This window comes from Copidosoma floridanum, unplaced genomic scaffold (assembly GCF_036245765.1).
Source record: "Copidosoma floridanum isolate Cflo_tuat_1 unplaced genomic scaffold, Cflo_Japanese_pri ptg000027l, whole genome shotgun sequence".
Taxonomy (NCBI): domain Eukaryota; kingdom Metazoa; phylum Arthropoda; class Insecta; order Hymenoptera; family Encyrtidae; genus Copidosoma; species Copidosoma floridanum.
Window position 1 is genome coordinate 1621793 of NW_028321904.1, and position 27078 is coordinate 1648870.

Sequence of the window (27078 nt, forward strand, 5' to 3'; positions counted from 1 at the left end):
CAGTGTTTGAATTTTTTCTTTATTAAAATCCAACAACAAAATTAATAAAATGTTTCGTCAATCAAAGGCCTTTTCAAAAATTTTTCAGAAGTTGTCTTTAAATTAAAAAATGGAGCTCAGCTCTGATAGAGCATTATTATTTTTTTCATAATTTTCGAAAAAACCTATTTACAATTTTTCCATATATTTTCGCCTCAAATAATTTTAGACACTAAGATCCATGCGAAAAAATTTCCCTATTAGCTTGGCAGCATAACATTACATGCTTCTTTGAAAATCTAATAAATTTGGAAATCGTGTTCTACTAAACCTAAGGCAATAGCAGCGTTTTAAAACGTACTGTTATATATTTCTTCAACTGTTTTTAACATTTCAAAAGATTATGCTCCATTTATGCAATTGAAAATTAGTTAAAATAAAAGACCCTCCGAGCTCTAAGGAGACACTATATTAACTTGACCTACTGTGGAATTATTTTACAATCTTTCTCAATTTTTCCAAATTATTGTTAGTTAATTAAAACAGTAGTATTCTAACATTTTGACATAGAGGACTTTGTTGAGCAAAATTTTGGCAAAGATTTTTTAATGAAAAAAAATTCAGTCATTCTTAACGAGGAGAAATAATTTTACCTTCTTTAAGTCTCTATAAAAACAAATTAAATCAACTTAAAAAACGATGATTTTAAACACATTATTTGTTCCTACAATAACATTTTCTCTTTTGCGTTATTTATGGCCAATATAATAGGTGAAGATCAAAAGCTGTTCATAATATAAACATTCAAGGTCACGTTTGTTACTAGACACCCTGCTCTTGTATAAAAAAATTCGGAAAATTCTTTTAAGAGTTAACTATATCTGTATATGATTACCTTACTTCTGTAGAAAAACGATTGCTAAAATAACGTGTTTTTATAAATATTTGTCTGTTGTGCATATTATTCTAATTTATGTCTGTTCAGTTTGTTGATAAAAATTTTTTCTTAAGCTATTATTTTTTGATCATATTTTAGTATACATACCACTACAACTAACTGTTTTGTTTTTTATTGGAAATTGTTATGCTTATATTATGTTGCATCTTTTTTTTTCAATTATAATAATTTTCATTTATCATACCCTTTGGTTTTTTCTTAATTCTGACATTATCATGTGGTAATAAGTCATTTTACCTGCTATCAATTTTACCAGAAAAACGTGTATAATTAAAATTTCTCTAATCTCTTCCAATACTATAAGTGAAACTTAAACTTTTTAATTTTTTTGTAACCAAAATGTTATTAACATTAACAAAAAGTTTTCCTTGAACTTGTGTTCCGGAAGAACCATTTTTTTTTAAAACAATATTACTATGCAATACACGTTACTTTTTAAAGGATGAAATCATGTGTGTCATAATTTGCGGCTAAACAAAAAGTAGGTGTAAGAAATCACACAACTATTATTTTTAAATAGAGTGTTGAATTTTGAGTAAAACCTTTTATCCCCTACCTCAACGCCTTTGTAAAGGATTATAAATTATAATTTATATTAATAGCATATCAATAGCACAGTCTAAGAAACGCTCTTATACCTGTTCTAGCCTTTGTCTGATATTTTTCGCTACTCCTTTAATAGTTATTTTATGTATATAATTTGTTAACACAGATTAACATCACCCTTAGGGTGGTGCTATACTGCGCTGATTTTTTTGAAGCAAAGATTATGAAGTACGGCCCTCACTTGACGAAAATAGGGGAGTGCGTAACACTTTTTCTTGCCTTCCTAGTTCCTGTTCGTTCCTTTATCACTGCATGCTTTCTGGACATCAAGAGTAAAAGTATATATATATATATATATATATATATACATACTGTACGGTACCAGGCCCGTGCGCACTCTCTCTCTTTTTTTCTCTCAGCATCACCAAACGGCGCAAAAATATAAAAGTAAAATTAGACAAGAAACTCAAAAATAAAACAGGTGAGGTACAAATTTTTTTATTTTAATAGTATTTCAAATGTATCGTGTTGTTTGTGTTTGGTGTAGGAAGCCCATTTAGAAAAAAAGGTGTATTTTATTGCCCGTAATCCCTGTTCTTCCTACTAACCTCTTATTCTGTGTAGTCAGCGTATACGCATATAAACGTGTGTGCCCTCTCCTTTTATAATGGTTGTGTGGATTTTAAAATTTTCTTATGCTTTTTTTACGAAATAATAGTTTTTCTAATGCCCTAACGTACGAGGGTTAAAATAATTTCTGCATAATTACAAGTTATGTTAAATAATTTCTTTTATAAGATAATTATATTTTGCACCCTTCTTACACATATTGTGCAAGCTGACATAATTTACACAAGCTGATTTCTTTTCTACAAAATGCTTATAGTAATTTTTTCATTTTCATGTTACTGTAATGTCACTATTTACGTTACTTTAGTGGACTACAAAAGATGTGTCGTTGCTAAAGTGCTCAAATTATATTCAAGTGTGCCTTTTCTATGCCAGATACAAATTGACGATGCTCCCATAGCTATTTCAAACAGTTTTTTTTTTATTCACGTGAGGCTAAATGTATTTTTGGATAGAAAATTCATAGGCAGTTCGGTGGAATTTCGAATTAAGAATCTATAGATTTTTTTTTCTTAGAATGAAAGGTATGTGTTTGGTCTTTTATTTTTCTTTTTTTTATTTATGAGATATATGTACTATTCTTGACAACCATTTTTTTATACAGGTACATACGTTTATGTACAGATGTGTTTTTTTTCATTTACTTCAGTCTCATTTCTATAAAATGTATTTTTTTTCTCAGAAATCTCAGTAGTTGGTAATCGACCTTAAAACATTTAGAAAGGTTTTTTTTTCAAATTGCATATCTTACATCCTTACAAATCTACTAACTACACAGATCTGAAGTGGGCCATACATGGGGCGTTTCACGCGAAACGTTCCAGGCCTGCCACGTGAGCGCTAAAAGTCACTGTTTTCAGCTCATTTTCTTGGCCTCATTCCTATCCTAAAAAAATATTGCAAATAGCATTTTCAATTATTTTTTAGTCAGTTTTTCGAAAAAATTTTATTTTCCCTAAAAAAAAAAAAAAAACACAAAGCATGTCATATCTCGAAAAAGAGAATATTAATTTTTTTTTTTGATAGGATAGATAAAAAGCTGATTTTTTTTTTAAATCAAAAACATCTTTTTGTACAGTGCTCTCTCACTGAAAGATTCGAGTAAAATAATACTAAACAGTAGACGTTCGGCCGTCTGAACGTGCGACGAAGGCTGATGCCGTGCCTCGCTCCGCATGAGTTAACGAATATTATTAGTTTTGTAACATTTAATTACTTATTTAACAATGAAGTATGCTATACGTTATAACTTAATATAGTATTGTATTATTAATATACTACGTCAAACTTGTAGCCTCGTAGTTCCACTTTTAGCTGGTTAAACCGTATGTCGGATTTTTTCGAAGTATGAAGGTGTTTCAGAGGCTTATGATCTATAATAGCCGTAAATTTTTGCCCGTAAAAATATGGCCTAAGCTGCTCTTTTGCCTATACTCTGTCTAACTACGTCTTTTCCATTTTATCCTTGGCTTAGTATCGCCACTATTTTATTAATAAAGGTGTCTGTTGTTACGATAAACAGTTTTTTTTAATTTAGTACTGCGAGTATAGACAATGCACAAATAAGGTCATTAAAAGCAGGTTCCTGAGTTTCTATTCATATAGGAAATATATCGCAAAATAATACTAATCGATCAAAAACTCATATAATGCACATGCACACAGCCATTTTTGGGTGAAGTTTTCGATAAATCAATTTGATTTTGAGATGTGTCGCTTGTATGAATAAGGCCCCTGCTGCTCTTCCCTTTTGAACTCTGTTCTTTTTTTCAAGAGCTTAAAGAGCGGCTGAGCGGTTTTCACATAACTTTTAATAAACCATCTGTAGTATCCAACATATCCCAGGAATTCTCCGATTTTCTTTGCATTTGCAGGTCTTGGATATTTTCTTGCAGCTTCTAACTTCTTCGAGTAAGTTCGTATTTGGCCATTGCCTACAACATGTCCTAAAACTTTTGCTTCACTTTTTAAAAATTGGCATTTATTTGGCTCAGTTGTTAGGTTTGCTTTCAACAACTCTTGTACAAGCACAATAAATCGTTTTACGTATTCTTTGAGGTTAGAAGCAAACATCATGATGTCATCAAGATGAACCTCTATCTCGTATCCCTGCAGACTTGCTAGTACCAAAAAAATTGCTTTTGAGAAGAAATTTGGAGAGTCAATACAACCCATAGACATTCTTTTATGTTGATAATGCTCATCTGGTCTAAAAATATATCTTCTATGGCCATCATTCTCGAGTATTTTGATTTGGAGAAACAGCTGATAGCTGCTTATTAATATTTTATTTATTTACCTAAAATCTGTCACTACGTGCCAGCATTTCTCACCGTTCGGTCTAGCGTGTTTGAACTGTACGGTGACTCAGATGGGTCTACTATGCCTTGTTCAAGCAGCTTGTTAATCTCCATTATTATCTGCTCCCTTACGGCTGGTAGATATCTGTGTCTCCTTGCTGGTATCGGTTCTTCTATTTACGTTCTTATCCTGTGGTTTATTAAGTTTGTTGCTTTTAGAGGACCTTCGTTAAGAATTCAAAGAATCTTGCTGCCTACCAAAATTTCTATCGCTCTCGTATTGACAGTAATAATCATTGTATGCCACTTTTTTTATTAAGCCTTCCTTTCTCTTATATATTTTTTTTTTTTTTTTTTGGTTTCTTGTTTACAATAGAACTTTGTATTACTCTTGTTCTAGCACCCTGCCACAATTTTTCACACCCGCTTATAGAATATGCACCGTGCTCTCGACAATATGCATACCATTTTACATCATCCACACCATTGTATCCATCTGTATCTGACTTCCCAACCACACCAGGGGTTAGTCTGTATATATGGTCCATGCAAATGTTTATAAAATCATTTTCTGTTGAGTCTGTAGCGCAAAACCAGCCACAAACCATGAAAAAGTCAGTCTACGCAAGGCATGTGCTAAGTGGAAACTTAAGACTGCCAGTGACGAGGTGCAGAAAATTCACCGCAATTACGGCCGCACGAAGCTTGAAAGGAAGGATAGTCATCTGGGTTGCCAGCCTTTTAGATGAGGTTAAGCACTTGATAGGGGCTAGTTTTGTCTTGGCTCAAAATAGATGAGTGATGACCTTGACTGCGCCATCTGCAACTCGAGCATAAACACAATTAGCCGTACACAAGCGGAGTGGAACGATGTACTGACAATTAGATCATAACAGTGGCCGTTGATAAATATCCTTTCATTCTCAGCGTTGGTTTCCAAGCATCTCTTAACTTGTGGCACATCTTCGACGGCCCAAAATCGTCGTACCAGACCGATAAGTTGATCCAGGCTCACATCATCGTTGAACATGCTTAGAGCTGTGCAGGTACTTAAAAAGGTCGTCTTCTTGAGTTAAGAAGCTGCACTGGTGAGCACCATACCGTTACCATTTATAGTATCCTGCGTCAAAACTAATTCAGTACAAATAATTCCGGAAACGAGGAACTGACAATAAATGTAAGCGCCCAAAACTAGCCGTATGGTATGAGAGCAGCCAAACCGGGGATCTGCGAGCATCAGTTTGTTAAGCTTAAGGCCCAGGACAATCTAAACATACCATATGCAAGTAACAACTTCAATGTATTTAAGGATATGTGCTTCAATGTTGAGTGCTGAATCAGGTGTTTGCCCCTGAAGGTGTGTCAGCCCTCGATGTCGATCAACTTCCATTCGATCACCCGATACGCCTAAGACCTCAGCGTGTGCTGGTTTCAGTTAGACGTGTAGTCTACGTGTGACGTCCTGGATAAGGAACTGCTCCGAGCAAGGATTGAGCAGGGTGCGCACCTTCCCATGCATCCAGTTTCCGCCAACAATATAGAGGTGGGCGGTCGGCTAAAGTAGGGCTAATCATAGTGAAGGTGATTTAGCCTTCTCGGATCATCAAAAAGAGGTTGGTCGGCCCATGCCGTCCCACCAGGCCTTTACTTTTGAAGCTCTCTCCTCGGTGCTAGCGTCTCCACTGCGCTTGCCCACTCCTTCATAAATCAGTGGGTGGTATCGTCCACCACAATCTTGGCAGATAGATTGTGATTGTCAGATCCAAGCAGAATGCCTTATCCCGAGGCAGTTAAAGCATAATGACGCGCTGATGACAATCTTGCCGCGTTGAACCGAGTCAAGAGCCTTGAAAACGTCACAGTGGCTGACGCAGTGTTGCTGGCTGTATGCAGAATAGGAACTGTCGGAGGCAGTTGTGGCAAAAACACCCGCTGGTCGTGGACCTTATCAAGAACTATCACGATTACGGCCCCCTTTAGTCGTTGCTGTTAGCTTGTTTGCTTTCAGGGACTAGAGCATGAGGCATCTCCTTGCAGAAAAGTTGTAAGTCCATAATAGGTTGGAAGGATCTCAGAGTCAGTCCAATTTGTCTCCCCGAGTTCATCCTCCCAGTCGTATCACGTAATCGGATCCATGCGTTGGATGCTAGTGCAATAAATTAATCACCTCTCTTTTTCTTTGATCGGCAGGAGATAAAGTAGTGCTGTGATATAATCCTGAATCAAAAGGTGCTTACGGTCATACCGAGCTTCCAAGGCCTTCCATGCTAACTTGTTATTGGTGTTGGTGATAGCAAGGTGGTTTAGGGCCCGTTTTGCTTCACCCTTAACATAAGTTTTGAGGTAGAAGAACCTCTGTACATCAGTGAGACTGAAATCCTCATGGATTAAAGAGATGAATAAATCTCTGAATATCTTTCCATTCCTTTCTGAGGCCACTGAACTGTAGCAACGTAATGTAAGGTAGCTTGGCCCTACTAATGTACCAACGTCCTTGCTAAGCCTCTGAGGCCGTTGTCAGCTGTTTGAAATCCAAACCATGCTCGTGCACTGATAAGATGACCTTTGACAAGGCATTCAACATTTTCGTTAATAAAACCTCACTTTTATTTTAAATCATAAAAATTATCCATTTAATATCCTCAAATTATTTAAATTTATATTTGTGTAAACGTGCGTTTCTCTTTAAATTTGTTTCTAGTGACGACAATCATAAGGTTTAGTTATTAAAATATAATTATGCAATTCTCAGTAGCTGTGATCTGTTTGTTTAAAAAAGGTACAGTATACTGAAACAGCTTTAACAAATTTTTTTGGAATAAATTAATATATTAATTTCCACTAACTATGTTTCAGTTATTACGTTTTTAAATTTTACGATGCTCCAAACGTAAACGTAAGTATGTACCATAGAAGCTGTCGTGTATATCAATATGTATCATAATATGGCGTCATTGAAGATTGCACAGAATAGGACAGAAATTAAAAGTCATCCTGACACATCTTATGGCCCTTAAAAGATGTGATGTCCCTCACTCTTCTCTTACTTTTATAATACTCTCTGCCCCCCATCATATTTGTAATACTCTCTAGCCCTTCCTCATTTTTACCATACCCTTCAAATCTCCTAATCCCCTCTTTGGTTATTGATCTCTTCTAAACTTTTTTAATAGTAAGTAAAACTGTTTTAGTTAGTCTGGTACTTTATTTGGTGAATAATTAAATGTAGCCCCCACCCCATAATGCTCTTTGATACCTTTGTAGTCCTTGTTTAGCCACCATTCATAAAAAGTAAAACTATTACAGTTTTTTTGATACTTGATCTGTTGAAACTTTGCATTAGATCCCATTAGCCCTACAAGTTTGTTTTAACTTATTCTTTAGTAATTATAAAATAAAATTTTTTGAATGTTCCGTTTCATTAAGTGGGTTGACAAGTATTCAAACAAAATAGTATTCTATCTTGCATTACTTCATACTTTAGTATTTCTATTAAAAATGTTTTCCAATTATACTGATCAACGCAACAAAATAGATTTTTTGTTGATTATGGAGAAGATCAAGGTATCGTAAATAAATGCAACACAATACTGATTTTCAAAAAATTGAAGTTTCATTATCTTAGTTTGTCAAGCTCATCAGAATGGTTGATTAACCTTTACAACAGAAAAAAAGGAATAAAAATAAAAATTAATTGCCGTGAATTTCAATTAACACATGTACAAGGAATAAACGTTCGATAATTTCTGGATGAGACCATCAACTTTTGTTCAGTTGTTTAAAACTGTAGGTAATGTTGTTACCGTTGCTATTTTGAAGACCAGTGGCTGGCTTTCAGAGCTAGTATCTAGTCATATACAAACAATTCTACATTACATACATATATTGAAGTGATTTATTTATATATTTGTACGCTTGAGTAATATATAATAAATAATGCTTTATGGTGTAATGTCCTTTTCAAAATTCAATGTATAAGGATTTATATTTCTATAAATTTTTGTTGGAAATCATCTATTAATACCAATCCTTAACTATGTTTAACACTTTTTTGTTTTTGTTTTTGTTTTTTAAGTTTTTAAAATGATATCAACCATTTTCATAAACGCACCAAAATTTTATAATGTAGTACAAACTGAAAAAAATAAAACAGCAAAATTTAATTTAACAGGCACAGTTCATTAACTTTTGTAAGCCAACAGGACTAGGATACCAATTGCAGATTGTCACAGTATTAAGGAGACAGACAGCGAGCACTGAAGGAAAATGATCTCTAAGATTTTATTTCTACTGGTGTGCATAATATGGACTAGCCCATAAGTACACATAAAGTAATTTTTTGTCTTAAAACCCGAAACAAAAATCACGTGGAAAAACAGACTGAGGTACGCAGTAAACTAGGAAAATTTTTGCATAACGAACGTAAAATAGAGGCATTTTACTAGTAGGCTTTGTAAACACACAGGAAACATCAAAAAATGACAACTTACTCTCCTATCAGCTGAAAAATTTATCACTATTTTTATTATTTTCTTTTTTTTAACGGAAACAGACGACAGATATTCCCAAAAGACCATTTCTCTACATTTACCACTAAACCAGAGTACAGTGAAAAATTAAGAAAACCAAATAAAAGACAAACAACGCTCTTCTACTTTCTTGCCTCACCTCCTACTATTGTTTTTGTCTGACTATTATTAAGCTGCAACATAGATAATTAAACACAACTTCGCAACTAGGAGAATACCAAAGATCTATCATAATCCAAAAAAAAGATACAACTCCACGACACACATACATATACATACATACATATATAAATACAAAGTAGAAGAAAAAAAAAATTATTCTTTTCAGCAATATTACCCATGAGTCGGAAAGCGATAACGAAGGCCCGGATAATGATATGATAACTGAAATGTGCATGCCAGAGCCCAGTTTTTACTGGCAGCAAAAGCATAATTTGATAGAACAGATTTCGGAATTAAAGCTCGAACCAGAAGGGTGTAAAAGAATTGATGGCCTGGACGAAAAAACCAAAGCAATAGAAATGGGCTTATTTTCAAAAATTAGAGCAAAGCTATAGAAAGCAGAGGAGGTAGATACTTTACGCAAGGTCGTCACAGAGACCATTTTAAATTCATCACTCACAAGTAGGGATCACAGGGATATATCTTGTGACACAGACGTAAGCACAGGACTTCTGAACAAAGAAGTGGGTCTTTTTTCTGGCGGACGAGTCAGCGAGCGAAATGCGAGAACAGATGAAGAGATACGTGGTGCTCGAACAGACAAATCAAACATGCTACTGATGCAATGAGGCATGCCAGAGAAACCACAGAGTGCCTGACTTCCGTTTCATCGTGTTCCAAATATAAGGGATCAAGAAATCAGGGATAAGAGTCTTACATAATCAACAGCTATGAAGCAGAATAGAAGATATGAAAGAGAAACTAAAAATAATTAAGGAAGCCGCGCTTATGGTAACGGTACAACCACTAACTAATAACTATACAAATTAAGACTACAGGGTGATCTAGCACCTACCATGACCCAATATACAGAAGATACATACGCTACACACAACCATAACCACCTACACAGACTGCAGAACGAACAACAAAATATTCTGGCCACGCTCAGCCACATGATGGGCAACGTCCCAAATTTTGATGGAGACCTAGTCAACCTACCGCTTTTCAAGCAAATGGTGCGAATGGTTGCACAAAAAAAGGACCGCAAAATGAATTATCTTTTTTAGGCACCCTCGTGAATAGAGTGAAAGGAAAAGCAGCGAAACATTTAGCTCCAAGATTAACGCAGTTTAGAACAGCTTCAGAGTTTATCAAAGAGCTCTCATATAGATACTACAGCATTAATGCCGCAGACTCGCTCATGCCAACACTATAAACAGTAATCCAACAAGACCGTATAGTAATAGACAACTTTGGTGGACGAGTACAACAATTTTACAGTAGATTAACGATGTTGTACGCTTTAAACCCATAATTTCCCCCAATTCAAAAACAGACGCTGAAAGCTCACTTGGAATCTGAGGTGATAAAACTGTTTATGTATGGATTACTTCTAACTTTTAGTAGGAGAATGAAAAGCTCTAAGTTACGAGCACAAGGAGAAGCATACGAAGAGGCATTAAAAATCGAGAGCGACCTTCGTTTTCAGCAAGCAATACCAGTAAGTAAACTCCAAGCATACAATAAGGCAACAACCGAGTGGGGAACACTAGTAAACCTGGCGAAAATAGGAGAAAAAGTAACGGAAATCACTAATTGGGCACGAGGAGTTGCAGCATAAGAATAAAAATGCTGTACATACGAACCGAACATTTAGTTGAGGAACGCCGAAAACTACTAGCAGTGCTAAACGACAGGAAAGCTTCAAGGGATAACGGCAAAGAGCTGAAGAAAAATTTCAATTATTATCAGTAACTGGGACACTTTGCGAGATACTGTCGCTCACTCAAACAAGACAGGGAGGAAGAGAAGGGATGGTGAAACAAGGGGCATAACAAACCCATAAATAATACTGATACTAACAGAAATCCCTACGATTATTGGGGCGGAAAGGATAATTTTCACAACAACAGTTATTATAATTACTACAGGGGCTATACTAATGGCCCAAGGGATCCTTAGAGCAGGAATAATAATGACAATAACAGGAATAATAGTAACAATGACAGGAATAATAATTTCAATACAAGAAATAATAATTACAATGACAGGAATAATAATGACAGTGACAGGTATAATGATTACAACTCTAGATTCAAGATATTGGTAAAAATAAAATTACCTCCACTTTACAAGATTAAAAGAACTTTAGGTCATTTAAAAAACGATTAAATTCATTAAAAATTGTAAACATAACGCTGTTAGGTAATAAAGAATTTTGTTGAAACATTCTTGCTTAAATATCCTTTATTTTTAACTTTCTGGGTTATTGAAGTAAAACTTTCTTAGGCGCGCCTTATACGGGGGTGAACCCATAAAACGAGCAAACGCTGCCATGTACCGAAACGAGGACCGTGCGATCAGCCGAAAGTTATTCAGAGTCACCACAAACTTTTACCATGGACGAGAGAACGCGCGTGAACGCCTCCCCGCCATCGATTGGTTTTGATCTTATAAAAGCGTCCCTTCCATCTCTGGTCGGGACTCTGGTTTGCATGTATTAGCTCTAGAATTACCACAGTTATCCAAGTAAATGTGGGACGATCTAAGGAACCATAACTGATTTAATGAGCCATTCGCGGTTTCACCTTAACTCATATATAAGTATCTATATATATTACCTGTACTTATATCAGCCAGCACTGACTGCGCCATAGGCAAGAAATCTGTTTGTCTGACTCTCTTTCTCCCTCTCCTTTCCTTTCACATGCACACAATAGTGCGCCTAAGTGACTCTATCTATTTATATATGAAATAGCTTCTTTCTGAACACTATTCTATATACTTTATGTGTAGAGTAGGTATACCTACTGCTGCATGGTGTAAATCGTAACAAGGCTGTAATACGGGCTAGACTGGGCCTCTATTACAGCTAAGGTACTGTCAGGTAAATAATGTCTGACACAAAATATCTCTTGACCTCTTTGGAGTCTTCAAAAAAATATAGGAAAAATGCGAAATGCGAAATTAAGCAAATGCAGGACTAGTCCGAGCCATGGGTATACTTTTTTCCTAAAAAATAAATTGATGAATTTATGTTTTGTACAATAATGTTCTGCTTGATCCTCCAGGACTATCTATAATAGTGTTTTGTCATTCTATTTAAAATTATTTGGAAAGAATTTTCTTCGTCACTGTTTATTTAAATAACTGTTGCATTAAAATTATTTTTATAGAGCGTTACCATTTCAGTATTTTTATCTTGTTATAAGGCATTTATTCTTATCATTAGAACATTTAATAAATAACAAAATAAATGTTCTAAATTAAAACATTTATTTATACGAAGAAGTAAGTGATTTTTGTTATTCGTATCAAATTCTGTGAAGTAAGTTTTATAATTTTGTTAACTTTCACTACCATGAATATTTTTGAAAATTGACAAGAAAGCAGGAAATTATCTTGTTTAGCTAGGTAGTATTTAGGCACTAGTCTTATCTAAGGTATTCTTAAATTAGGAATCAGTTTATTGTTTATCTACTGTTACAGCAGTTTGTTTAACTGTTTTTCAAGTTGTATTGTTATGCATCATTCGTACTTAAATCAATAATAAAAAGAAAATCATAATAATCAGGAATAATAATTTTTTTTCTTAAACGAATTTTAGAACAAAATTCTTTATTGTTTATCAAAATTTTAATTTTCAATAATACTGCCGTATTTCAATAATTTTTCATTTTTTATTTTTATTTTATTCAGCAGTTTTTATTTGATTCAATGGGTTTTTAAAGTTATGAATACAAAATAAGAAGAATACACAGTTGAGAATGCAGAGATTTTCGAATATTTACGCATAGTTTTTTTTTTTTTATTGACTACAGAGATGTAAAATTACTTACATGTACCCTTAAGATGTAAAAACACGATACGAATTAAAGAAACGCAATTTTTTATATTTAGAATACTTTATTTTAATAAATCTGACCTTGACAATTACATTTCAACTTTTTGTTTTCTTAATAATTACTGTTTTGGAACCAAGTAATTGTATTTAAATAGTTTTTTATTAGGCATGAGGAAATGTGATAAGAGATCACTTCACATTGGGAATATCAGAGTTGCTTTCAATGAGTTCTTGTCTTTATCGAAATGGGACCACCTTTACAACAGATATAAGTATCTTCGAGGCGAGTATGTTTTTACTTTATGTCTGACGTACCCTCTTCAATCGAAATCAATATTGCTCAGGTATTCTAGCTCAGTTATTTGAGCATTGCAAAATGCTATAAATATAATTGCTGAATATTATTATAACATAAGATTCGTGCTCTTGAATCTTGGATGCTTTTAGCTCATGCTCATTATCTGTATTTTATGATATTGACAGCTTTATTAAAGCTATTGAAGTGTTAGTTGATATCTTGTACTAACAAAGCTGTAATGATAAAGGATGTGACTTTTTTGTAATACAGCATAAAAATACAACCTTAGGTTTCATTAAAGCTTAGGACTTACTGCTCTGATACTTTTGTTCTAAGCACATCTTAATGTTTTTATTCCTCTTGTGCACGTATTTCCTACTTTCTAATATCTAGCCACAAGTAAAGTAGATATTTGTGTAGATTTATACAGCGGAACAAACGGGAGCCAATTTCAGCAATTCAACGACACCTGTTAACTCACCTCCTTCGCTAAGTAGCTCAACTCCAGGTTGGACATCAGGGGGAGCACCTATTTCCCCTCACGTGGCAACGGATTCAAGTCGAGTTTCATCTTCTTTGTACATGGTTCGTATACTGAATTTGTATGTTTAATTAATTTGTCACTTATTAGTGTATAAGAAAATATTTAGAAGAAGAGAAAATTTTTTTCTATGAATCAAATGACTTTTTAATTTGGGAGCATTAAACTTGTGGAAGTTAGATGTAAACAGGCAGTACCACATAAACACGTAGGTCCTTGACTCTGGGTGAGGAGATGTGGGGACGCACGAAAGCAGGCAGCGGTTTGGGTGGCATGGTGAAGGGAAAGGGAAAACGAGGCTAGGGCCAAAGCAGGACTGCAGGAGGAGAGGACCTGGTTGGAGCAGACTCAAGTAGCAGCTTCTGGTTGTGGTATGAAGTGCGGATCGTTCTATTTTCTGCCAGAGACAATGTCGCACTTGATTTCAAATGTATCATTTCCACATGATTTTCGTTCAAGCGTTTATAAGTCAAAGCGGTCATTCAACTTGGCCAACGAGACGAGTGAGTGAATCACCTTTGTGATAATTTCTCATCACCGAAGCAATAAATTTCTTGAGGTGGCTTCACAGGCGTACTCGTCTTTGTTTCCTGATTGAATTGCCCGTATTTCTTTGAATTTCCTCATGTATCGTATTACCGTGCCATCTAGCTCACGTACCCCGTTGATCCTGCAAGGCGTCCATAGTAAAATTCTTTAATTTTGTTGATTAGTATCAAATAACAATTAAAAATCCAGTGAGACATGTGCTAAGGGTTTTTCTGTAGATATTAAAGTGTTAAAAGTGAGCATTTAATAGCAGGAAGAAAAAGGGTGGTTATTAATCTGCATAGTTTTTTCTTTATTTTACATGATGCCCGAAAAATAATGGATATTCTTTTCTGGTTTATGCGTATATTGTACTAAGAAAAAATCCCGTTAACATGTAAGATTTTATTGATGGATATAAATTCAATGTACCTTTAACACACACAAAGTGGAGATTCATGTGATAATTTGCAATTTATGAATGATAATGCGATTCGTTGTTTGATTGATATTAAGCCGTAATTAAATCGGGTGTGAATGAAACTTAATGACTGATTTTTTGTTTTTCTTAAGATATCAGCTTCGCTATTGTATTAAGTTTAATTCTTTGTACTTTTCTGTGCAATATGGTTATGTGCAAAAACTTTAATGTATCTTGAGATTAATTTGTAATCATTTTGTATTTCTTTCACGCATCTGATACTCTTGGTCTTAACCATACATTTATTCCCTTGTAATAAACTAATTTCTCTCTTGTTGAATGATCCACACAACCTATCCTGTCCCCCAAAAAAGTTGAGACCCGCATACTAATGTAAAACGTGCATTTTATTCGTTTGAAAAAAAAAAACTGATGAGGCTGTATTTTTGAGAAAAAACGAATAAATCAATAAAAAAACACAAAATTTTTTGTCTTGTATGAGCTTCTGTTTAGCTTCCAAAAAGCAAAACAAGACTTACACTTTTGTTTTGGTTTATTAAGAGGTACAATGAAGAAAAAAAAATTTCTTTTAGTGGCAAAAAGGGTACACTCACTCACATTTTGGTAAAATGATTATTTTATCGAGGCAACGTACTGTATCTGAATTCAATAAGCTGTTTGCCCTGTTATGCGTGCCATGCCCAGAGTACCGTTAATAAGTATCGTTACTTAGGCATTTTTTTATAACTGAAAAGGTTGAAAATTCAGTATGTTGTTAATTAACTATAACAAGAGATTATTCTGTAAAAATTGACGTATTACAGCATCACAACTTTCATAGGGTTATTTTACAAAAGTACATTTTTTTCATTAAGCTACGATTAGAAAATTATGGGAACACTGCTGGATCTCTTAAGGTTGTCTGCAGCTCAATTGCTTTGTCTTTTCATAACACACAAATACATTAATAATTTTGCTGTGACTCAAACTGTCGATTTTTTTTGCTATTATCGATATATGCTTTTTTTAAATATTTTTCGGACCATTGGCAGAAACAAAAAGTATTTAATCACATATTAACGAATGTGTGTTGTATTTCAATTAATTTTTTTATTTACTTTTAGAACTGACCGTGCCAATAATCTAGTTGATCACAGTACACAGCCAGAAAAAATAAAAATAATCACTGGCTTACCAACAACATTTACAGCAATGGTCACACTAAGCTAAATTGTACTGTACCTCAAAAAAATTTAATGTACCACCTGGAGTTCTTATTTTAACGACTACGTACCCTTGGTATATTTCTATTGTTCATCATGTATACAGCTATTTTAACGTAAAACAAAGATAATGCCCACCACACTTGCGCTCTAAGAAATGAAAAAGCTAAAATTTATTACAATACATTAAGAATTTGAGATAATGGTCAAAACTCACAATTATGAAATTGTACTAAGGTACCTACTATATTTGATTTAAGTTTTTCCCAAGAGTAATGTATCAAATAATCTGAAATAATATCGAATAATCTGAAATTCAAACAGGATTTCCAAAACTCTAGGGCAAACGTGGGTCTTGTCATAATACTTGTAAAAAATTAAAAATCCTAAGTCTTACTGTAACCAGTATTGTATATATAAATTATTTTTTCCTATATTATATAGCTATTTTTTGGTCCATGCCTACTTGCTTCCCCGCCCCGCTCCTCGTCTCACAAGCCCAAAAGCCCATCACACAAAATCACGTTAAATTATGCTTGTTTTTACGTGTTTAAAAAGAGAAATTAGAATAAAATAAAAGCTTCTTCGCCCCACCTTACGCCGCTCTTCAGCCACCCCACAGTTGCCCCACAGAGATGTATGCTGATAAAGAGATATGGATGCCCTATAGTAGGCAGGCATGTTAAAAATGTCTATGATACTTTGGTCTGATAAGTCTGGTAAACCTGTTAGAAATACAAAACGTCTAATCTGCCTAGTGGACCTGTGTAGATTATTTAAAACAAAAGTCGAACTTATATTGAATGACGCAATGGAAAAAAAAACTTTTTAAAGTAATAGCTCATATTTATATAAAAGAGTTTAAAAAACGTGACTTACCTCATGCACGCAAAGTTGTTACATTAAATTCCAATTATAAGTTACATACAAACAAACGCATTGACAAATACATATCTGCGAGAATCTTACCGAATGACAAACATTTAAAGAAATTAGTTTTAGAACATATGCTTCATGGTCTACATATATACAGTTATCCATGTATTCAAAAAAATCAAAAACTTTGTGAAAAAAATTTCCAAAAGTGTTTACTAAGAATACTGTCTCAAAATGAAATGGTTATCCTGAGTATAAGAAAAGGGATACTGGACGAGATAATAGTGATTACAAAATAAAACATAGTAATTAAATATTTTCAGTAGATAATTCAATGGTAGTTACATATAATCCATTTTTATTAAAATAGTAGTTTTCGTCGGATAAGTACCGTCATCTCTGGGACTATTTTGTGGCCCAAGGGATCTGCGAATCAGTGCCCGAGAGACATGAGGTAGCCACAGAGCGATGGCCCTTATGTCGCGAAATTTTTTTTTCTACCAAGGGCGCACCAAACCTTTCAAAACTCCAGAGGTCAGAAATAGTAGTTTTCCTACGAGTTTGAAAAGTCTCTGTTAGCGAACCGAGAGGTTTGCGGCCCAAGCCGAAGGCGAGGGACGTAACGAGGTTCGTAAAAGAGACTTTTTGAACGAGTATCGGAAAACTGCTTTTTTGCCCGAGGAAGTACCAGCCTCCCAAAAGCACCCGAGGGCGGAAAAAATGTAAATGTCACGTAAATGTAGAACACTGTGCATCAATAAATAGTATAAAATATATTTTTCTGACTATGGGCATTCTTGAGGGTTAGGTGTACCCTTGGTAGGAAAAATAGAATTCGCCAAATAAGCACCAACGCTTCGCAGCTACCTTACGTCTCTCGGGCCTTGCTTCGCAGGTCCTTTGGGCCACATAATAGCCCCAGAAGCGATGGCACTTGTCTGATGAAAACTGCTATTCTTACCATGCGCCCAAAGTGCGACTGCCACTTCGCGCCCTCGGGTCACATTTTGCACCCTGGTCATCACTTTGGGTTTATGGGCAGAAAAGTTTCTTGTGCCCTCCAGGCCTAAAGTACTTTTCTGCCCTAGGTCCCAAAATGATTTACCGAGCACAAAGTATGCTTACGGGCACACAATTGTACTTTGCACCCTCGGTGAGAAAAACATTCTACGTGACTCAGGCACCAACATACAACAATCGCGCCCTTCGAGCGCTCATGTTTGTACTTTGTGCCTTAGTGACGTAATGTTTCATTATGATAACATACACAAAGGAGAAGATAGAACATTTTGAAGAGTACAATAAGTTGATGAAAATACAGAAACAACCGATATTTATGACGAAATTACAGAATTTATTGACGGTCGCTACATTAGTTCTATAGAAGCCGCATGGTGGTTGCAAGAATTTCCTTTAAGTGGTAGATGTCATAGCGTAATTTATACAGTATTTCATACTGAAATTCAACAAAACTTAATTTTTTATAGAAATAATGTTGATGAATATTTAAACAATTGGATTACAACTTTAACAAGTTGGTTCGAATTAAAGAAAGTAGATAAATTTGCACATAAAATTGAAAACATTAATATTCCAAAATATTACGTTTATGTATCACAAAAAAAAGTTGTCAAAAAATTGTACAAATAAGAAAAAAACTGATCTTGGTTGTTTAAATGTTGTATCACCAAAACATCAATAAAGGTTTTTTTTTAAATTAATTTTCAATAAAAAAGAAGGTGGTACTTAATTTCAAAATTTGAGATTTTGTGATAACTTATTGCAAAATTCATATAAGAAATAAGCTGTTGGCTTAAGATCATTTAAACATGATTTTCAAGTGCCAACAATTTTTTAAGAATTATGCAACGTCATGCTACCTTCCAAATTAAGAAAACTTTTTGCATGGCTTATTCTGTCTAAAAATTAAGAGAGTCTTACAATTTAAAACTCATTAAATAATTATTTTATGGAAGACTTTATGTAGACAAGGTGAATAAAACTTTAATAATTATAAATAAAATTGTAAAATCAAATGATAGGTTTTGTACGGAGTTTGGTTTACTAGAACCAACAAGTGACAGTTTTTAAATAGATTTTGAAATAAATAAGGATATTCCAAAATTTTATAGAAAAGAATTAAATTCAATGTTACTAACATTCAATAAAGATCAAAATAAAGTGTTTAAAAGATTAATGACAAACGAAGAAACAACATACTTCATTGATGGAATAGGAGGTTCTGGGAAGACATATTTATACAAGACACTAATTCACTATTTGATGTCAATAAAAATAAGGTTTCATCCATGGCGTGGACAGTTACAGCTTTAATTTCATAACCAAAAGGAATGACGAGTCATAGAACGTTGAGATTGCGTTTCGATTTGAGTAGTATTAGAATTTCTTTTTTAAATAGAGAATCTTATAAAATAAAATTACGTGGAGTAGATGTAATCATTTGGGATGAAGCATATATGATTAAAAAAAAAGCATTAAGAAAAATAATTTTAGGTGGAGATTGTAGACGAATTCTTCGTGTTATTAAAAATACTTACGAAACAGTAACAGTTGAAGAAACGATTAAGTGTTCACATCTTTGGACTTGTTTCACAGTATAAGAATTGCAAACAAATGTACGGACATAAAATTAAAATTTTTTTGATGACTTTTAAAAATTGGAGAAAGAAGAATTGAAACATTTAAAATACCAGAGCGTTGGTTAACGGAGGATGCTTGTTTCAAAATTTTTTAATGATAATATCATTCTTACCAGTGTTATGTTAACAACTCATAATCAGTATACTTTATATTTGAATGATACAATTTTAAACAAAATGCCTGGTATTTCTGTGACGTATTATAGCATAGATTATGCTACTCATAAAGGTATTGATCAAACAGATGATAATGTACATTTTATTACCATGGGCCCAAAGTGCAACTGCCGCTTTGCGCCCTCGGGTCACACTTTGCACCCTTGTAATCACTATGGGCCCACGGGCAGAAAAGTTTTTTGCACCCTACGGACCCAAGGTACTTTTCTGCCCTAGGGCCCAAAATGATGTACTGGGCGCAAAGTGTGCCCACGGTCCCAAAATTGCACTTTCCGCCCTCGGTAAAAAAAACAGTCTACGCGACTTGGGCACCAACTTACAACAAGCGCGCCTTTCGGGCGCTAATGTTTGTACTTTGTGCCCTAGTGACATTATGTACCATTAAACTTCCTACTGAACATTTTGAATAACATAAATAAAGGGCTTTCACCTCACGAACTAAAGTTAAAAGTTGAAGCAATCGTTAAGCTAATCCAACATTTAAGTATATCAAATGGCTTATGTAATGGTATAAGACTACACATCAATAAGCTATTTAAATACAACATTAAAGCAGAAATAATAACAGAAGATAAAATGAAAGACAAAGTTTTAATACCAAGAATAAATTTAAACATGGAAAATTCTTCTTGACTACCATTTCTACTTTACCGAAATTAATTTACTTCGAGACTCGCATTTTTCATGACAATTAATAAGGCTCATGGTCAAAGATCTAATCATATTAGGATGTATGTAAATATTGAAAAAAAACTATTGTTCCGCCCTTGGGTGGTTTTGGGAGGCTGGTACTTCCTCGGGCAAAAAAGCAGTTTTCCGATACTCGTTCGGAAAGTCTCCTTTACGAACCTCGTTAAGGACCTCGCCTTTGGCTCGGGCCGCAAACCTCTCGGTTCGCAAACAAACACTTTTCAAACTCGTAGGAAAACTACTATTTCTCACACGGTCAAGCATACGTAGCTTTTTCAAGAGTTCAAAATCAGAGCAATATTTTTGTTAAAAATAAATTAGATAACCAATCTCAAAATTTAAAATGAAGTAAAAAAAAAATATTTAATTCAAAAAAAATTATCATAAACCTAGTCTATACTTAAAATATTAATCGCACGAAACCGTCTGTTTTTTAAAAACTATTTATTTAAAAATTTACTATGTATAGTATTATATTTGTTATGTATAGTATTTTTTTAAAAAAGCCCAAAGTTATTCTTTATATTATTGAACTCATTAAAAGCTTTATTGCATCATAAGTGTTTTTTATTCGATCAAAAAATACTGTTACTTATAACGATATTTTCTAATAACAAAATTACTTGGATTTCATGGTAGTATTAACATTTAACATAAAAATAAGAGGACTGTTTTTTTCATTTATATTCGAATGAAATGGAAGCTCTTAAAATCAGCTAACTTTGACGTATCTTTTTTCTCTGAACATAGCAAAGAGTTTAAAAAAAACTCTTAACGCGCTGCAGCAGTACCTCCTGGGTAGTGTGAAAAACTGATAAACCCATAATCTATGCTTAACAATGTAGATCAAGTATACTCAAAACTCTTGTTCCTTACAAAATTCTGGGCACTAACCTCTCTCCACTTACAGATTTAATTTAAAGACTCTTCTTTTGAGTTAGAGTAGTGGAAGGTTAGCGCATGGAGCTTGCAGGAGGCGAATCTCTACTAGTAAATGTATATATATTACAGTGCTTTATGTCCGGCTCCTGTAAAGGGCACTACTGAGGGAACTTACCACTTATGGAAGAAGAAAGCAAAGAATAATAGGAGGCCTTGCATTTCTGGAAGGGGGGCAGGGGGGAATAAGGAAATTTCGCTGCGAAAAGGTCGCCTTATCCTCTCCTTAAGTAGCATTGCATGGTGAAAAAGCACATGTAGAAATTCACAGAGGTACTTGCCTGAAAACGTAGCACTAGCCAGAAATCGAACCACGGTCTCCCACGTGCTAACCCACGACCTAGCTGGCTGAGCCACCGCGCGCTCTTCCTTTCTTTCTCTCTCTCTCTCTCTCTCTCTCTCTCTTTTTCTACATATGTAAAAATATATACACAAACTTTCCTATATTATATAATTATTTAGAGGGGATTAAGCCTCTAACCCCCTGTATCCCCACCCATCCCCAACCCATCCCGCCTAAAATACGTTAATATTCGTTTGTTCTCTTGCTGATTTGTCTATTCAATAACATCCCCCTTTATCCCCCTCCAACTACCATGCATCTTCCTCCAATCCCTCTCTATCCTTATCTTACTTCTAAGCAACCTTAACAGTTTAAAAAAAAATTGCATTTTTTATGGTAGTTGCTCTGATTGCGCCAATTAATTCAAGTGCTGTACAAGAGACTTTGATATATTTTTAAGAAGTCTTAAACTTGTATGATGGTAAACCTTTTATAATAATATCCTGTAAAAATGGTGGAAAATTAACTATTTGTGTACCAGAATAATAATTTATTTAATAAAAGCTGTACATTACAAATTGTAAATTTTCATATGTCTTTTTAAGTCTTCTAACTTTCAAAATGCTTTTCCACATTTTGTAAAAATTTGTTTAATTTCACATTAACTGTGAATTTTCATATGGATGCCTAAATGTGTTGATCTCTTAAATTTTTTGTTACAATATATGCGTGTAATTGTTTTTTCTAAACTGTCTTTTTTTTTATGTCTAACAAAACTTTGTTTTAAAGTGAATCCAATTTTACAAGTATCACAAACGTATAATAGTTTTCAAAGTGTCTTTTTATGTTCTATGAACTTTTCAGGGTTAAAAAATTTTGTTTTACATAAATAGCAAATGAATAAATCTTTCAAACTGAAACATAATTTTTTATTACAAGTTCTATTTAAATAATTATGTAAGTTCAATGATATATTTTTATCTCATCTGCATTGTGTGACCTGAAATAAGTAAAAATTTAATTTTTCAATTGATGATGTAAATTCATAGTAATTTTTTTTGCATTCGTTTTTATTACGTTTACAAAGAACCTAGAAAATATTTTTGGAATCTATATTCCTCGAACAAAAAATGATTACTTTTTTTTTGAATTTTTTAGTTTTTCAGAATAAAATTTACAAAATTTGCAAACTCACTAATTATGAATAACATTATGGAATATAGACAATTTATAGATAAATCAAAAATTTTTTACTTTTAAAACTTTTATAAACATTTTTAATGTAGATAATGTGAATAGATAAGGATCTACATTTTTTTTAATTACTAAAAAATTTCTGAACAATTAATACATTGTATTTCAAAAAAGTTTTTTTCAAATCTCTTTAAAATACGTTTTTCTTGCACGTTGAAAAATAATGTGAAAAAACGGCCAATATAAGGAGTAACAAGTATCAAGTATGAATATCATGGATATAAAATAAAGCAAAATAGGTCTATACATGTAAATCATATTTTCGTTTATATTGCTCTCACACTTTCTTCCTCTTGTAGCGAACTTTCTTCTCTTCGAACGACCTATTAAGCAGGTTTCTCTTTCTCTTATTTCTCTCTTGAGTTGTTTCTCTCTTTAATGTCCAACAGAAATCAGCCATCATTTTGATATCCAATTTTTCTTGATATCAATTTGCCATTTCCCTTATATCTTGATGGAATCTTTCTCCTTGCTCTTTGCTGTCATCTCCAAGGTTCTCTGGAAAATAGTCAAGGTGAGAATGTAAAAAATGTAATGTAAGACTTATCAAACAATCGAATTGTTTAAAATTGTCTAACAACTCTTCAACTATATTCTGGTAATTTTTACTCTTCTCATTCCCTAAAAAGTTGTGAGATATGACCTTAAAACTTTGCCATGCTGCTTTTTCTATATTATTCATCTTTGTAATAATATTGTCATCATGAAATAGAGCATGAATTTAAGGACCATTGAAAATACCCTCCTTTAATTTTGCATCACTTAACGTGGGATATTTCTCACCTAAATATTGAAAGTAATCACCATCTTTGTTCAGAACTTTGACGAATTGCTTTATGAGACCCAACTTGATATGAAGAGGTGGTAGCAAAAATTCGGAAGTTTCGATTAATGGTTCACGTTTTTATTAGAATGAAAACTGGATGCCATATTAAGTTTGCGGTTCGTGTTATATGATGTTGACACATTGGGGTAAGACTTAAAAAAAGAGATTTTGAGATTCACGAAGCCAATAACATCTTATGGGCTGCTTTATCATGCCGTGAAAACTGTTTTTTCTGTATGACCAATACTATGGGTTTTACCACAGCTACGAAGACTAAAGTTTCGTACGCTAATGTTTCTTTGGTTATGAGATCTGAAAAAATAGTAGCCTCAAACAAAACAACAGCTCCAGAAACCATGGATTTTGACCAATTTTGCTAATAGGAATCAATGCAAACTGATAAGTTTTTCGAAGAAGAACGTGAGGAAGATGAGGAGGAAAACGATCACTCACCAGTCTCTAAGAGAAGTGCTTCTCAAACTTTCACCCTAGAAGAATGGAATGATTTGATACGCGATCTTGGTTTACCCAAAGATGAAGCTGAATACCTGGTAGCAGCACTGAAGAATAAAAATTTGCTATAAAAAGGAACAAGTGCTTGTTTATCGTGATAGAGATAAGGAGTTTCAAAAATTCTTCACCAAAGATGAGGAAAACTCATCGGTATTCTGCTCTGACGTAGAAAGATTAGTTGATGAGTTGAAACCAAATATTTGCAAGGACCAAAAGTGGAGACTTTTTATTGACTCATCAAAACAAAGTCTCAAAGAAGTTCTGCTTCACAATTAAAATTCGTACGCTCCTATTCCAATAGCTCATTTCACGAAACTAAAAGAGACCTATGAGAATTTACAGATAGTATTGAAGAAAATAGACTACGCGAAACATCAATGAAAAGTTTACTGTGATCTCACAGTTTCAACTCAAATACTAGGTTAACAATCTGAATTCACAAAAAATCCCTGCTTTTTATATTTATGAGATAGCAGAGACAGTAAAAATCATTATATTTAAAAAGACTGACCAAAGAGAACTGAATTTTATCCAGTATTAAGGAAAATTGTACGTGAACCATTGATTGAAACTTCCGAATTTTTGCTACCACCTCTTTATATCAAGTTGGGTCTCATGAAGCAATTCGACAAAACTCTAAACAAAGTTGGTGATTGCTTTCAATGTTTAGGTGAGAAGTATCCCGTGATAAGTGATGCAAAATTGAAGGAGGGTATTTTCGATGGTCCTTAAATTTGTGCTCTATTTCATGATGGCAATTTTATTACAGAGATGAATAATATAGAAAAAGCAGCATGGCAAAGTTTTAAGGTCATATCTTACAACTTTTTAGGGAATAAGAAGAGTGAGAACTACCAGAATATAGTTGAAGAGTTGTTGGACAATTTTAAACAATTCGATTGTTTGATGAGTCTTAAATCACATTTTTTACATTTTCACCTTGACTATTTTCCAGAGAACCTTGGAGATGACAGCAAAGAGCAAGGAAAAAGATTCCATCAAGATATAAGTGAAATGGCAAATCGATATCAAGGAAGATGGGATATCAACATCATGACTGATTTCTGTTGGATATTGAAGAGAGAAACAACTCAAGAGAGGAATAAGAGAAAGAGAAACCTGCTTCATAGGTCGTTTGAAGAGAAGAAAGTTTGCTACAAGAGGCAGAAAGTGTGAGAGCAATATAAACGAAAATATGATTCAAATGTATAAACCTATTTTGCTTTATTTTATATCCATGATATTCATACTTGACACTTGTTACTCCTTATATTGGCCGTTTTATCACATTTTTTCTCGACGTACAAGAAGAACATACTTCGAAAAGATTCGAAAAAAACTTTTTTTAGTTTCTTAACGCTTGCAAACGCAATTTCCTTCTGTTAGTACGATTTCCTTGTAATTTTGAAAGTTTTAGAGCTAAGCGAATCTCGAACCTCAACTCAGTGAAGAATGAGACACGAGAATTGGATAAAATCTGCATAAAATTTTTTTTTTTACTTATCTAGAGCATAGAAATTCGATTTTTTGCGATTAATTGTGATTTTCTGCTACTTTTGGCAGTTTTTCTGCTGTTTTTTGCAAATTTAATAAGATTTTGAAGGTGTACGCTTCAAGCGCACGTTAAGTTATGATTTAGCACGTCAAAATATATAAGAATAATCTTTAACACATGTTAACAAAAATGTTTTATAATATTTTAAGAGCTAAAAACATGATTTCTTATGATTTTCGGCTATTTTCTGCAGTTTTTTTGCGATTTACTCGAGATTGTGAGGGTGTACTGATTAAACGAACCTTGGATTCAGATTTAACGCATCAAAATACGTATAAATTAACCTTGTCACATGTGTGCGAGATTTTTTTTAAATGTTTGAAGAGCTGAAAATGTCATTTTTTACGATTTTTGGCTAATTTTTGCAGTTTTTCACAATTTACTTCGAAATTTTGAGGGTGTACGGGTCAAACGGATCTTGAATTTGGATTAAACGCGTCAAAGTACATAAAGATAAGTGGGTCTGGTCAAAAGTACAGTTCCTTTTATTTTTGGGTGCCGGTGTTATTGTCTGTATTATTAACTCCTTTATTAATAGTATCATCTATGCTGTGATAAGTTATTTTTTCTCCTTTTATGATTTTTAAGGTTTTGTTTTCAAAAAAATCAGTGTATCTATTATGGAACGTTAATATGACATTGTTTGTTAAAGAACTATGAAAACTACTAAAAATTTTCGATTGTACATCGTTTGTTTTCCATTGTTCAGGTATTTTTAAACAATCTATTTTGCCCTTACCAACATCCAATAAAAATGACGAAAATTTTATGTCTATTACTCTAATATTTGTTTTCAAACATGAAATTCAAAATACATTCCAAATTTTTAAGTGTTTAATTATCTCTTTTATTCTGTTCAGTTTCGCACCATTTTTAACTACCGGTAGAATTTGACGAAAATCACCTCATAAAATTATTAATTCGTTTTCAAATGGTGTGTTTGTATAACACAAATCTCTTAGAGTTCTGTAAACTATGTCTAAGGCTTTTTTTGGCATCATTGAAACTTTATCTATAACTTTTTTTTTATCAGATTTTAATTCGATTATAAAAGCACTTTCAATTGGATTAAAATTTAATGGTTTTCTAAAACTTCTGTGGCTCGTCATTCCTCTTAGTAATAAAATCAAAGCTATACCTGTCCAAGTTATGGGATAAATTTTTCTTTTTATTAAAGTGAAATAATATATCAACGTTTTATTCAAAAAAATTTACCAGAACCACGAGGACCATGAATAAAAATAATTTTGTTTTCAAATGTGGTAACTTATTTTAAAATAAGTATTTGATTATTATTTAACTTTAAAAACATTTTACGAAAGTTTGATTTGTAAATCTCACTT

General features: G+C 33.4%; 1 protein-coding gene across 3 annotated transcripts in view; it reads left to right on the top strand.

The window, feature by feature from the left end:
• Positions 1–27078, top strand: part of da (transcription factor daughterless) — a 632912-nt gene that overhangs the window by 239529 nt on the left and 366305 nt on the right. For 2 of the 3 annotated variants that reach the window (XM_089595689.1, XM_089595690.1), the window contains one exon: positions 13670–13834. The exons of the other annotated variant lie outside the window; for it this stretch is intronic. In XM_089595689.1, the coding sequence (XP_089451815.1) occupies positions 13670–13834 (165 nt within the window). The remainder of the gene's footprint in view (positions 1–13669; positions 13835–27078) is intronic. 3 annotated transcript variants of the gene reach the window in all.